Source organism: Plectropomus leopardus, chromosome 7 (assembly GCF_026936395.1).
Source record: "Plectropomus leopardus strain MGB_pleo_1.0 chromosome 7, ASM2693639v1, whole genome shotgun sequence".
In the NCBI taxonomy this organism is placed as follows: Eukaryota; Metazoa; Chordata; class Actinopteri; order Perciformes; family Serranidae; genus Plectropomus; species Plectropomus leopardus.
This window is the reverse complement of record NC_142182.1, coordinates 27,361,358-27,376,872: the sequence shown is the minus strand read 5'-3', so window position 1 is coordinate 27,376,872 and position 15,515 is coordinate 27,361,358. Positions and strand designations below refer to the sequence as shown.

General features: G+C 36.3%; 1 protein-coding gene across 1 annotated transcript in view; it reads left to right on the top strand.

Moving 5' to 3' along the window:
* The window catches only part of appl2 (adaptor protein, phosphotyrosine interacting with PH domain and leucine zipper 2), a 45,927-nt gene that overhangs the window by 15,058 nt on the left and 15,354 nt on the right, over window positions 1-15,515 (top strand). The window contains exons 15-19 of the mRNA XM_042495408.2: window positions 1,508-1,663; window positions 1,877-1,929; window positions 2,119-2,293; window positions 3,751-3,787; window positions 4,691-4,846. Coding sequence (XP_042351342.2) covers window positions 1,508-1,663; window positions 1,877-1,929; window positions 2,119-2,293; window positions 3,751-3,787; window positions 4,691-4,846 — 577 coding nt within the window. The remainder of the gene's footprint in view (window positions 1-1,507; window positions 1,664-1,876; window positions 1,930-2,118; window positions 2,294-3,750; window positions 3,788-4,690; window positions 4,847-15,515) is intronic.

Genomic DNA, 15,515 nt, shown 5'->3' with positions numbered 1-15,515 from the left:
AAGACAGTCGGCATTTTGTCTCTTCCACCAAATCTGACAGTTTGCAATAAATTGTTACTTGTCCATTCTCTGAAACACACCATTGAACAGTGATCATCTTGTTACATTTCAGCAACGATAACTGGGCATGCCAGGTCTGTCCAGCTTTAAATTTTTCGTCATTTTAAAGTTGACTGTAATTGAAAAAGAAACCACTACCCAAAGTCTTAGTATAAGAGCTTTTGCTCCAGTCTTTCCAAAAACAAACAAACAGAAAAAAACCCACAAAAGCGCAAGGAATAGATACAATTTATTGTTTGTCTGCTCCAACTCCGATGCACACCTTAGCATGTTTGGGTTACTAGCATGGTCATTAAACATGGTCATTACACCTAGCGTTACTTAAAAAGTCGATTAAATTTTCACACCAGATTATTGTGTAAAGTTACATATTACATGTCCATGTGTACACTGAAAGCATTATTGGTCAATGTGAAGAGAAAACTTCCTAATGCAATTCAAATTTAAGTGATGGGGGACAAAATCCACATTTGGCCCTCAATTCAAAAATGCACTCTAAAGTTTTTATTACAAAATTTTCTGTGTAGGACTATAATATTTATCTTCTCTGGCTTACATTGGAGTTGCATTGGGAAAGAATCTGTAAGCCAGTGTGAACAGGAAAAATAATTAACTCTTTTGTGTTATATTTTGTTAAAGGTTAAGTCTGGCATTTCTTAACCTGCACCCTATTTCCCTATGTTTTTGTGATAAATTGGAACAACAATTATTGAAACTGGTCCAGTATAGAAAGAAAGCTGCAGCCAGCATCTGCAAAACAGGCTGCAATGTAATCACTTAAGGGCATGTTCGCACATTCAATTAACGTCTACTGAAAGTACTTGTTTTTGTGACTGACAGGCTCAGATTAATGTTAATGTTAATAAAGTTCCTGACAACATTCTGGAAAGGATCCCTACAGAGATGGACCTGTTTGTATAACCAGAAACAGCCTCAAAATTGCCATCATCAGACTCCACCAGACTCCATTAAAGTAGTGCTTTTAGCATGTATAGAGCCAGCATGTTTCCACGTCTAACCTGATTTGTTAGTTTTGTTTTTGTGAGGGGTTTGGCAGTAGCTATTCCAGGATCTCAATCTTTAAAAAAATATCTATATCTCTGTAGGGATACTTTGCATCAGACACTTAAAATAACAATCTGAACACATCAGTGGTAAAAACAAGCACATTTAGTACATACAATGACATTGCGAACATGCTACAGATGGTTACATTGCAGCCTGTTTTGCCGCTGCCAGCTCACTCAATACCGAACCTGTGTCTTTTGTTCCAATTAGTCACTTAGACACCAAAACATGAGAAAATGGTTCCAGGTTAATAAATACTGAACTTACTCATGAAGATAGACTTTAAAGCGTGTGGACCTGTCCTTTATGTTGAGTAGTGGATGTTTTAGGGTTTACTTGTTCGATAATAGAACTTGTCTTCATTTTGTCGTTCTTGCAGAGCGAAGCCAGGAGGTGTATATGCTGCTAGTGGTGGTTCACAGAAATCAGGAGCTGCTCCAGAGCCGGAAGACCTGATAGCCCCTGGGACACCTATTCAGTTTGACATCATGCTGCCAGCCTCCGAGTTTCAGGACCAAAACAGGGCTGGAGGGAGGTGAGGGAACAACCGGGGCAGGAAGTTTGTGTGGGTGCATGTTTGTTCGAGACAGGAAGAAAGGACTTGTACTAGTGCGTGATGATGCTAATATCCTGATTGTTGGCCTCGTAGTGGTTATTATGCAATTTCCAGGAAGCTTAATGCTTCTTAATGTTTCAGTGCAGAGGTCTAATTGTTGTTTTGCTGATGTGTGTGCTCCCTTCCTGGCAGACGCACAAATCCATTTGGAGAAACGGATGATGACTGTTCAACAGAAAGTGACGGTAACCAATTTCCTCTTTCTAGTGCAAGGTATTAGTCCACATTTTTTGTGTGAATGGCTGATGAGTTCAGCTTAACATTATTATGTACATGTGTTTGTGTACCTGAAGTATGTTCTCCTACGTCAGTGTTCCTGTGCTTCTTTGAATGTTTATGCTGCTGACGTGGATGATGTTTGTATGTTTGCGCAGACTCCCTCCTGCAGCAAGTGTTTGCCGTGCGCTTCCAGGGATCTATGGCTGTGCGCTGTGGCAACAATCAGGAAGTGATCTATGAAGCCATGAGGCAGGTGCTGGCTGCCAGAGCCATTCACAACATCTTCAGGACAACCGAGTCTCACCTTATGGTCACCAGCAGTAGCCTGAGGTAGAGTTTGACACATATTTATTAACTGTGACATGAATACCACCTCAGACAGACAAAGACAATAGATTGGACCTCAGCATGTAGAGATGGTCATACATTCAGAAATTTTCCAGCAATATAGATTAGGGATGGGCATTTGAAGTAATTTCCAACTCAAGAACATTAAGGCAAAATTGCAGGTAGGGATTAGGGTCAGGGTCTTTTTGTGCTGCACAGACTACAAAGATAAGCTATGATATACAGTATATTACATAGGTCACACTTCATATTCTTTTTGTGTATTTTATCAAAATCATTGGAAACATCACTCTAATGCCTGGTTGCCATATGACCTGTAACGTTAGATCAAGTGATGTCTCACTGAAAGCGCTGAACATTATTCGTGGTTACAGCAGTAGTACGGTAGCAATTACATAACTGTGTCCCATCAAAAAAATGTGAACTTTGAATATAGCACAGAGTAAGTTTCCGTTTATATTGATATTCTTTTACAAAGCTAAAGAAAGGTTGATTACTCTATATGTTAAATGAATACTGATATCCAATCCAAGTACTCATGCCAATCCCTAATGTAGATAGAAAATGCCCCAAAAAATGTTTGACATATTGTTGTCTGCCAAGAATAGTGATGTTATGTTAATGTCATTAGTTTAATAGGGTCCGTCCGTGGGCCTATTACGGTTTTGCATGCACAAAAATATTCTACCTTTTTATAGCCATGTGCCAAAAGTATGGAGAAAACTTTCTGTTTTGTCAGCAATCTTTTTAGTAATGTTTCCATTCTTCCATAATATTCGTAAACTTTTCGAGTGGTTTGAATATGGTCTTTCACACAGTCTCAAAATCTTTTCTGCTACCAGTTGGAAATTAATTTAATTTTGGTTCAAATTTAAAAAATTGTGGTTGTCTGTTTTGGACCTTGATCACAATTATATAATTCTGAAATCCTGTAGCCTCCCCCACTGCACAACACAATATGCGAACATTATCTTTAGACATTACATCTTAAAGCTAAAATTTTCTCTCCTTGTATGTAAAATTCTTTTTGCTTAATTTATCCAATTTTGTCAAGTTTTATGTGTTTGTACCCAAAAAATGCTACTCAGAAATCCTGACCTAACAATTACATGCAAGTGCCACTGGAAAAGTTGATGTGCTCAATGTCAGTCACAAAGAAAAAATACCTTAAAGCAAGGACACTCCCTTTCTGCAGCATTACCAAACATAAATACTTATAACTTACAACTCTTGTAAGCACGCTGCTTATCCAACAAAAACATACTGTTGAGCTGTTTGTGAGAGATTATTGATTTTCACATTTTCTAGAGATGTTGCCCTTTGTAACCAATGTTCAAACTGAAGACTACAAAAAAACAAAAGAGACAAACCTGATGTCAAGGATTTATAGCTGCTATTTTCATATTATTGTAAAAGTCTTAATTTTGTCTCCACAATAGGTTGATTGACCCTCAGACTCAAGTTACAAGAATAAGTGTAAGTATGACAAAAGATCAAGTCAGTATTAGTTAAGGACTGCTCTGTTTTTTAATTTGTTTTTTTTTTTTAAAGATGTTCAGTTACATGTAGGGCTGCAAACACTCCATGGGAATTTATGGGAAATAATAGGAATAAGATGGAATTCTAGGAGTTAGCTTCTCAGGCTCTCTTTACTATGTTAGATGCAGACATAATCCATTTATCTGCAAAAAATATATATAACTTGTAAAATACTTACAATGTGAAATGTGCCATATGGTGTGTAATGGGGAAAGGTACTTTGTAAATTCCATTGACAATATGGGCTGTGTGTGAACTTAAAGTTTAAATAGAGCAACTAATTTATGAAACAAAATGTTTTTAAATACATAATGAATAGAAATAGATTAATTAAAGGTCCTCAATTAGCATGCTCAATCAAGTTATATCCCACATGATAACAGCAAACAAGCAAAAACTAGCAGAAGGTGTTAAGTTATAAACTGTGCTTTGCTTTAGGCTACAATCTGCTGGTTAACTGAGTTTACAATAAAAAAATAAACTCAACCCAGTAATATAATAAAAACTTGCATAAATACATGTAGTCCTTTGGCTCAGGCAGTGTAGTAGTGTTGGCAATAGCGTGGGCTGCATATGTGATGGGAGAAAGTACTGTGCATGCAGTTGTAATTTCACTGAATTTCTATTTAATGGGATTCTGGCAAATCATCTGCACATAGGATGGAGGAGTGCACAGAATATTTATTCAAAGATAGGATTTCTATATTTGCGAAATATAACTTAGCTTAACTTCCCTTAAAGAAAATCTGTACATTTACCAACCTTTTGCAGCCCTAGTCATGTCTATACTGTAATATAACTCTTGCCACGTTCATAAATATCTGTTTTATCATTTCTTAGTTCCAGCTTGGAGAAGTGTGTCAGTTTGCTGCCCACCAAGAGAACGGGAGGCTCATGGGTTTCGTGGTTGAGGGCAGAGACTGGAGTGATGGAGAAGAAGAGGGAGAACCCTCGTTTAGCGCCTTCATCTTTGAGAGCAACACAGAGGGCGAAAAGGTTGATACACCAAACACTGATGTTTTCTGATGCACAAATATACATCAGGGTGTCCTGCCAGTTCTTAAGAAGTAGTAAAGCAATTATATGGCTTCCCTGAGGTATTACATTTTGTAGCTTATTTTAAATATGTATAAAGAGGTTGTACGAAAAAGCTTAAATTTACTCATTGGATAGGCACATTGGATTCTGTATAGTTTTTCCTGTTAGATATGACGTGATCTAAAATGACAACCATTAGCATGCAAATTGTCCCTCTGACTGACTATTTTAATAGCTTGTTAATACACACCATATGACATTGAGATGACTTTTTTGTGACATTTTTATGGCATACTGTGCTATGACTTTCTTTTTAATTTGAGATTTTTTATGACACTATAATTTAAAAAAAAATAGTATACAGACATACTACATTATGACTGTAAGAAAAAATATGACATGCTATAATATAATTTTTTTGTGACATATTACACTGTAAACTATTTTGAGATTTTTTTATGTACTGCACTGTAATATTTGATGACATATCATACTATGACGCTGAAAAAATGACATTCTTTACTATGATTTTATTTTTTATGACACTATCTTTTGTGACATTTTTACGACAAGCTATACTATGACTTGTGAATTTTTTACGACATCCTTTACAAAGACAATTTTTGTGAAGATTTTGTGTACTATAGTATGACCTCTGACATTTTTTATGACATAAAAAAAACTGTCTGTTTTTAGTGACCCTTTTTTAATTTTTTTTGGAGAATTTTTATGTGAAGAATGGCATTTGTTGTGAGATTTATTTAATGACGCGCTATACTCCCGACTTCTTTTTAGATTTTAATGAGAGATAATGATATATATGTTTTTGTCACATTTTTTATGACATGCTACACTATGCTATACTATGACTTTTTTAAGATTTTTATGGCAGACTTTGACATGACATATTTTGGGACGTATTTTATGGAATAATAAAGTACGTCTTTTTGAGATTTTGATGACAAAGCCCTTTTTGGTGACATTTTTAAGACATACAATTCTATGACATATGTAAAAGCATTTTTTTTGCATATACTATGACTTTTTATCGCTATTTTGGACAACATACTATACTATGACTGTGTTGTGCCATTTTGGACGACATACTAAACTATGACTTTTTTTTTCCATTTTGGATGACATACTATACTAGGACTTTTTTGTGCCACCTACGGCATAATAAACAGGGACTTTGTTTTGTTATTTTGGATGAAATAGATATTGTTACTAATGGGAAACACTGCCATAGTTGACAACCAGAAATCCAGGACTTTGGTATGGTGAAAAATGTCAAAATATGACACATCCAAAAAACAGCACCACATATAACAGCATGCCTAGAAACGTTATAGCATAGAATGTTGCAAAAACGGCCCAAAACACCACAATAAAGCATGTCAAAAAAATGACCCAAAATGCCATGGTATGGCAAAAATGTCAAACAATGTCCCAAAAAACAACTGAAATATGCATAAAACCATGTAAAATTGCATTTTGAGACACGTCACGACATAGAATGTTGTAAAAACGGCCCAATCCACCATAATATAGCATGTCGAAAAAAATGACAGAAAATGCCATACTATAGTATGGCAAAAAAAGGAAAAATTTGACATGTCCCAAAAACAGCTAAAACAGCTGGAAATCCCTTAGAATAGCCTGCCAAAACACGCCATAGCATAGAAAGTTGCAAAAAGGGCAAAAAGCACCATAATTTGGCATCTTTAAAACATGACCAAGAATACAATACCATTGTATAGCAAAAAAGTGTAAAAATTTGTCCCGTAAAGACTTAAAAACAGCTAGAAGCCCCATAGAATAGCATGCCAAAGGGCCAAAAACACCACAAAATAGCATATTGAAAAATCCAACAGGCAATTCTATAGTATGGCAAAAATGTCACGATATGACATGTCCCAAAATTGCTGAAAACCATTTTAAACCACATAAAATAGTGTGCAGAGAAACACCATAACAAGAATGTTGCAAAAACGACCAAAAACACCACAAAAAAACATGTTGAAAAATCCACCAAACAAGCAATACTATTGTGTGGCAAAAATGTCAAAAACTTCCATGTCCAAACTGCTGAAAGTCATGCTAATCCACACAAAATACCTGCAGAGACATACCATAGCATAAGATGTTGCAAAAACGGCCTAAAACACCTTAAAATAGCATGTTTTCATGCCAATAAGGCAATACTATAGTATGTCAAAAAATGGCATGTCCAAAAAACTGCTGAATACCATTTTAATCCAAATAAAATAGCATGCAGAGACATGCTATGGCAACGGATGTCACAAAAACAGCCAAAAACACCACAAAATAGCATGTTGTAAAATCCACCGAAAAGACAATACTATAGTATGGCAAAAATCTCAAAAAATGGCATTTCCTAAAAACAACTGAAAACTGTTTTAAACCACATAACATAGCATGCAGAGACACACCATGGCTAAAAACACCTTAAAATGGCATGTTGAAAAATTCACCGAAAAGGCAAAACTATATAAGTATGGCAAAAATGCCAAAAAAGTCATGTCCTAAAAAATGCTGAACTCCCTTTGAAATCACATTAAATAGCACGCAGAAACATGCCGTAGTAGAAGATGTTGCAACAACAGCCAAAAACACTTTAACATAGCATGTTGGAAAATTCACCAAACAGGCAATATTATAGTATGGCAAAAAATTTTAAAAAATGGTATGTCCCAAAAACTGCGAGAATCCATTTTAAACCACAAAACATAGCATGCAGATATATGCCATAACAAAGGACGTTGCAAAAATGGCCACAAAAACCACAAAATAGCATGTTGAAAAATCCACCGAAAAGGAAATGCTATGGCAAAAATGTCAAAAATGGTATTTCCTAAAAACTGCTGAAAACCATTCTATACCACATTACATTGAGTGCAGAGACACGCCATAGCAAAGGATCTTGCAAAAACGGCCAAAAACACCTTAAAATGGCATGTTGAAAAATTCACCGAAAAGGCAATACTATATAGTATGGCAAAAAATTCAAAGAATGGCATTTCCTAAAAACAGCTGAAAACGGTTTTAAACCACATAAAATGGCATGCAGAGACACGCCATAGCAAAGGATCTTGCAAAAATGGCAAATAACGCTTTAAAATAGGATGTTGAAAAGTTGAAAAACTGCCAAAAACACCACAAAATAGCTTGTTCAGAAATCCACCAAACAGGCAATACTATAGTATGGAAAAATTTCAAAAAAATGGCATGTCCTCAAAACTGCTGAAATGCCTTTGAAATCACATTAAATAGAGCGCAGAAACACGCCATAGCATAAGATGTTGCAACAACAACCAAAAACACATTAAAATGGCATGTTGAAAAATTCACTGAAAAGGCAATACTATAGTATGGCAAAAGTTTCAAAAAATGGCATGTCCCAAAAACTGCTAGAATCCATTTTAAACCACATTAAAAAAAGCGTGCAGAGACACGCCATAGCAAAGGATGTTGCAACAACACCCAAAAACACGACAAAATAGCATGTTGAAAAATTCATTGAAAAGGCAATACTATAGTATAGCAAAATGTCAAATAATTGCATGTCCAAAAAACATCTTAAATCCCTTTGAAATCACATTAAATAGTGTGGAGAAACACGCCATAGCATAAGACTTTGCAACAACAGCCCAAAACACCTTAAAATAGCATATTGAAAATTTCAACAAAAAGGCAATACTAAACTATGGCAAAAATGTCAAAAAAAGGCATGTCCAAAAAACTGCTTAAATCCCTTAAAACTGCATAAAATAGCGTGCAGAGACATGCCATAAAAAAAGATGTTGCAAAAAGGGCCATAAATGCCTTAAAATACCATGTTGAAAAATCAACCGAAAATGCAATTCTATACTATGGCAAAAATGTCAAAAAAAGGCATGTCCAAAAAACTGCTTAAATCCCTTAAAACTGCATAAAATAGCGTGCAGAGACATGCCATAGCAAAGGATGTTGCAAAAATGGCCAAAAACACCTTAAAATAGCACATTGAAAAATTCACCGAAAAGGCAATGATCTCAAAAAATAGCATGTCCTAAAAACTGCTGAAATCCCTGTGAAACCACAAGAAAATAGCGTACAGAGACATGCCATAGCAAAGGATGTTGCAACAATGGCCAAAAATACCACAAAATAACGTCGCAAAATCAACCAAAAAGGCAATACAATAGTATGGCAAAAATGTCAAAAAATGGCATTTCCTAAAAACTGCTGAAAACCGTTTCATACCACATAAAAAATAGAGTGCAGAAACACTGCAAAAGACGCTGCAAAAACACCATAATATGGCATGTTGAAAAAACGACCCAGAAAGCAAGGCTATAGCAAGGCAAAAATGACAAAAAATGACATGTCCCAAAAAGAGCTGAAAACACCTGCAAACTGCATAAAAAGGCGTGTTGAGACACGCCATGGCATAAAATGTTGCAAAAATGGACAAAATAACCATAATATCGCATGTTAAAAAAACGGACCAAAACGCAAGGCTATAGTAAGGCAAAAATGACAAAAAATGACATGCCCCAAAAACAGTTAGAAATAGCTGGAAACTGCATGAAATAGCATGCTGAGACACGCCATGGCATAAAATGTTGCAAAAACAGCCAGAAACACCATAATATGGCATGTTGAAAAAACGACCCAAAAAGCAAGGCTATAGTAAGGCAAAAATGACAAAAAATGACATGTCCCAAAAAGAGCTGAAAACACCTGCAAACTGCATAAAAAGGCGTGTTGAGACACACCATGGCAGAAAATGTTGCAAAAACGGCCAAAAACACCATAATATGACATGTTGGAAAAACAACCCAAAAAGCAAGGCAAAAATGTCAGAAAAAAACATGCCCCAAAAATAGGTAGAAATAGCTGGAAATTGCATAAAATAGCGTGCTGAGACACGCCATGGCATAAAATGTTGCAAAAACAGCCAGAAACACCATAATATGGCATGTTGAAAAAACGACCCAAAAAGCAAGGCTATAGTATGGCAAAAATGTCAAAAAATGACATGTTCCAAAAAGAGCTGAAAACACCTGCAAACTGCATGAAAAGGCGTGTGGAGACACACCATGGTATATACTGTTGCAAAAACAGCCAAAAACACCATAATATGGCATGTTGAAAAATGACCCAAAAAGCAAGGCTATAGTAAGGCAAAAATGACAAAAAATGACATGCCCCAAAAAGAGCTGAAAACACCTGCAAACTGCATGTAAAGGCATGTTGAGACACACCACAGTATAAAATGTTGCAGAAATGGCCAAAAATACCATAATATGGCATGTTGAAAAAACGACCCAAAAAGCAAGGCTATAGTAAGGCAAAAATGACAAAAAATGACATGCCCCAAAAACAGTTAGAAATAGCTCTAAACTGCATAAAATAGCGTGTTGAGACACACCATGGTATATAATGTTGCAAAAACAGCCAGAAACACCATAATATGGCATGTTGAAAAAACGACCCAAAAAGCAAGGCTATAGTATGGCAAAAATATCAAAAAGTGACATGTCCCAAAAAGAGCTGAAAACACCTGCAAACTGCATGTAAAGGCATGTTGAGATACACCATGGTATAAAATGTTGCAGAAATGGCCAAAAACACCATAATATGGCATGTTGAAAAAACGACCCAAAAAGCAAGGCTATAGTAAGGCAAAAATGACAAAAAATGACATGCCCCAAAAACAGTCAGAAATAGCTGTAAACTGCATAAAATAGCGTGCTGAGACACACCATGGCATAAAATGTTGCAAAAACAGCCAGAAACACCATAATATGGCATGTTGAAAAAACGACCCAAAACGAAAGGCTATAGTAAGGCAAAAACGTCAAAAAATGACATGCCCCAAAAACAGCTGAAAGCAGCTGAAAACTGCATAAAATAGGGTGATTGGACACGCCATGGCATAAAATGTTGCAAAAACAGCCAGAAACACCATAATATGGCATGTTGAAAAAATGACCCGAAAAGCAAGGCTATAGTAAGGCAAAAATGACAAAAAATGACATGCCCCAAAAAGAGCTGAAAACACCTGCAAACTGCATGTAAAGGCATGTTGAGACACACCACAGTATAAAATGTTGCAGAAATGGCCAAAAATACCATAATATGGCATGTTGAAAAAACGACCCAAAAAGCAAGGCTATAGTAAGGCAAAAATGACAAAAAATGACATGCCCCAAAAACAGTTAGAAATAGCTCTAAACTGCATAAAATAGCGTGTTGAGACACACCATGGTATATAATGTTGCAAAAACAGCCAGAAACACCATAATATGGCATGTTGAAAAAATGACCCAAAAAGCAAGGCTATAGTAAGGCAAAAATGTCAAAAAATGACATGTCCCAAAAAGAGCTGAAAACACCTGCAAACTGCATGTAAAGGCATGTTGAGATACACTACAGTATAAAATGTTGCAGAAATGGCCAAAAATACCATAATATGGCATGTTGAAAAAACGACCCAAAAAGCAAGGCTATAGTAAGGCAAAAATGACAAAAAATGACATGCCCCAAAAACAGTTAGAAATAGCTCTAAACTGCATAAAATAGCGTGCTGAGACACGCCATGGCATAAAATGTTGCAAAAATAGCCGAAAACACCATAATATGGCATGTTGAAAAAACGACCCAAAAAGCAAGGCTATAGTCAGGCAAAAATGTCAAAAAATGACATGTCCCAAAAAGAGCTGAAAACACCTGCAAACTGCATAAAAAGGCCTGTTGAGATACACCATGGTCTAATATGTTGCAGAAATGGCCAAAAACACCATAATATGGCATGTTGAAAAAACGACCCAAAAAGCAAGGCTATAGTAAGGCAAAAATGACAAAAAATGACATGCCCCAAAAAGAGCTGAAAACACCTGCAAAATGCATGAAAAGGCGTGTTGAGACACACCATGGTATATAATGTTGCAAAAACAGCCAAAAACACCATAATATGGCATGTTGAAAAAATGACCCAAAAAGCAAGGCTATAGTAAGGCAAAAATGACAAAAAATGATATGCCCCAAAAACAGGTAGAAATAGCTGGAAAATGCATAAAATAGCGTGCTGAGACACGCCATGGCATAAAATGTTGCAAAAACAGCCAGAAACACCATAATATGGCATGTTGAAAAAACGACCCAAAAAGCAAGGCTATAGTAAGGCAAAAATGACAAAAAATGACATGTCCCAAAAACAGGTAGAAATAGCTCTAAACTGCATAAAATAGCGTGCTGAGACACGCCATGGCATAAAATGTTGCAAAAACAGCCAGAAACACCATAATATGGCATGTTGAAAAAACGACCCAAAAAGCAAGGCTATAGTAAGGCAAAAATGTCAAAAAATGACATGTCCCAAAAAGAGCTGAAAACACCTGCAAACTGCATGTAAAGGCATGTTGAGACACACCACAGTATAAAATGTTGCAGAAATGGCCAAAAATACCATAATATGGCATGTTGAAAAAACGACCCAAAAAGCAAGGCTATAGTAAGGCAAAAATGACAAAAAATGACATGCCCCCAAAACAGTTAGAAATAGCTCTAAACTGCATAAAATAGCGTGCTGAGACACGCCATGGCATAAAATGTTGCAAAAATAGCCGAAAACACCATAATATGGCATGTTGAAAAAACGACCCAAAAAGCAAGGCTATAGTAAGGCAAAAATGACAAAAAATGACATGCCCCAAAAACAGTTAGAAATAGCTCTAAACTGCATAAAATAGCGTGCTGAGACACGCCATGGCATAAAATGTTGCAAAAACAGCCAGAAACACCATAATATGGCATGTTGAAAAAACGACCCAAAAAGCAAGGCTATAGTAAGGCAAAAATGTCAAAAAATGACATGTCCCAAAAAGAGCTGAAAACACCTGCAAACTGCATAAAAAGGCCTGTTGAGATACACCATGGTCTAATATGTTGCAGAAATGGCCAAAAACACCATAATATGGCATGTTGAAAAAACGACCCAAAAAGCAAGGCTATAGTAAGGCAAAAATGACAAAAAATGATATGCCCCAAAAACAGGTAGAAATAGCTGGAAAATGCATAAAATAGCGTGCTGAGACACGCCATGGCATAAAATGTTGCAAAAACAGCCAGAAACACCATAATATGGCATGTTGAAAAAACGACCCAAAACGAAAGGCTATAGTAAGGCAAAAACGTCAAAAAATGACATGTCCCAAAAAGAGCTGAAAACACCTGCAAACTGCATAAAAAGGCCTGTTGAGATACACCATGGTATAAAATGTTGCAGAAATGGCCAAAAACACCATAATATGGCATGTTGAAAAAACAACCCAAAAAGCAAGGCTATAGTAAGGCAAAAATGACAAAAAATGACATGTTCCAAAAAGAGCTGAAAACACCTGCAAACTGCATGAAAAGGCGTGTTGAGACACACCATGGTATATAATGTTGCAAAGACAGCCAGAAACACCATAGTATGGCATGTTGAAAAAACGACCCAAAAAGCAAGGCTATAGTAAGGCAAAAATGACAAAAAATGACATGTCCTAAAAACAGGTAGAAATAGCTGGAAATTGCATAAAATAGCGTGCTGAGACACGCCATGGCATAAAATGTTGCAAAAACAGCCAGAAACACCATAATATGGCATGTTGAAAAAACGACCCAAAAAGCAAGGCTATAGTAAGGCAAAAATGACAAAAAATGACATGTTCCAAAAAGAGCTGAAAACACCTGCAAACTGCATAAAAGGCCTGTTGAGACACACCATGGTATAAAATGTTGCAGAAATGGCCAAAAACACCATAATATGGCATGTTGAAAAAACGACCCAAAAAGCAAGGCTATAGTAAGGCAAAAATGACAAAAAATGACATGTTCCAAAAAGAGCTGAAAACACCTGCAAACTGCATGAAAAGGCGTGTTGAGACACACCATGGTATATAATGTTGCAAAAACAGCCAGAAACACCATAGTATGGCATGTTGAAAAAATGACCCAAAAAGCAAGGCTATAGTAAGGCAAAAATGACAAAAAATGACATGCCCCAAAAACAGTCAGAAATAGCTGTAAACTGCATAAAATAGCGTGCTGAGACACACCATGGCATAAAATGTTGCAAAAACAGCCAGAAACACCATAATATGGCATGTTGAAAAAATGACCTGAGAAGCAAGGCTATAGTAAGGCAAAAATGACAAAAAATGACATGTTCCAAAAAGAGCTGAAAACACCTGCAAACTGCATGTAAAGGCATGTTGAGACACACCACAGTATAAAATGTTGCAGAAATGGCAAAAAATACCATAATATGGCATGTTGAAAAAACGACCCAAAACGAAAGGCTATAGTAAGGCAAAAACGTCAAAAAATGACATGCCCCAAAAACAGCTGAAAGCAGCTGAAAACTGCATAAAATAGGGTGATTGGACACGCCATGGCATAAAATGTTGCAAAAACAGCCAGAAACACCATAATATGGCATGTTGAAAAAACGACCCAAAAAGCAAGGCTATAGTAAGGCAAAAATGACAAAAAATGACATGTCCCAAAAAGAGCTGAAAACACCTGCAAACTGCATGTAAAGGCATGTTGAGACACACCACAGTATAAAATGTTGCAGAAATGGCCAAAAATACCATAATATGGCATGTTGAAAAAACGACCCAAAAAGCAAGGCAAAAATGACAAAAAATGACATGCCCCAAAAACAGGTAGAAATAGCTGGAAAATGCATAAAATAGCGTGCTGAGACACACCATGGCATAAAATGTTGCAAAAACAGCCAGAAACACCATAATATGGCATGTTGAAAAAACGACCCAAAAAGCAAGGCAAAAATGTCAAAAAATGACATGTCCCAAAAAGAGCTGAAAACAACTGCAAACTGCATGAAAAGGTGTGTTGAGACACACCATGGTATATAAAGTTGCAAAAACAGTCAAAAACACCATAATATGGCATGTTGAAAAAATGACCCAAAAAGCAAGGCTATAGTCAGGCAAAAATGACAAAAAATGACATGCCCCAAAAAAAGTCAGAAATAGCTGGAAAATGCATAAAATAGCGTGCTGAGACACACCATGGCATAAAATGTTGCAAAAACAGCCAGAAACACCATAATATGGCATGTTGAAAAAACGACCCAAAAAGCAAGGCTATAGTAAGGCAAAAATGACAAAAAATGACATGTTCCAAAAAGAGCTGAAAACACCTGCAAACTGCATGAAAAGGCGTGTTGAGACACACCATGGTATATAATGTTGCAAAAACAGCCAAAAACACCATAATATGGCATGTTGAAAAAATGACCCAAAAAGCAAGGCTATAGTAAGGCAAAAATGTCAAAAAATGACATGTCCCAAAAAGAGCTGAAAACACCTGCAAACTGCATGTAAAGGCATGTTGAGACACACTACAGTATAAAATGTTGCAGAAATGGCCAAAAATACCATAATATGGCATGTTGAAAAAACGACCCAAAAAGCAAGGCTATAGTAAGGCAAAAATGTCACAAAATGACATGTCCCAAAAAGAGCTGAAAACACCTGCAAACTGCATGAAAAGGCGTGTTGAGACACACCATGGTATATAATGTTGCAAAAACAGCCAAAAACAC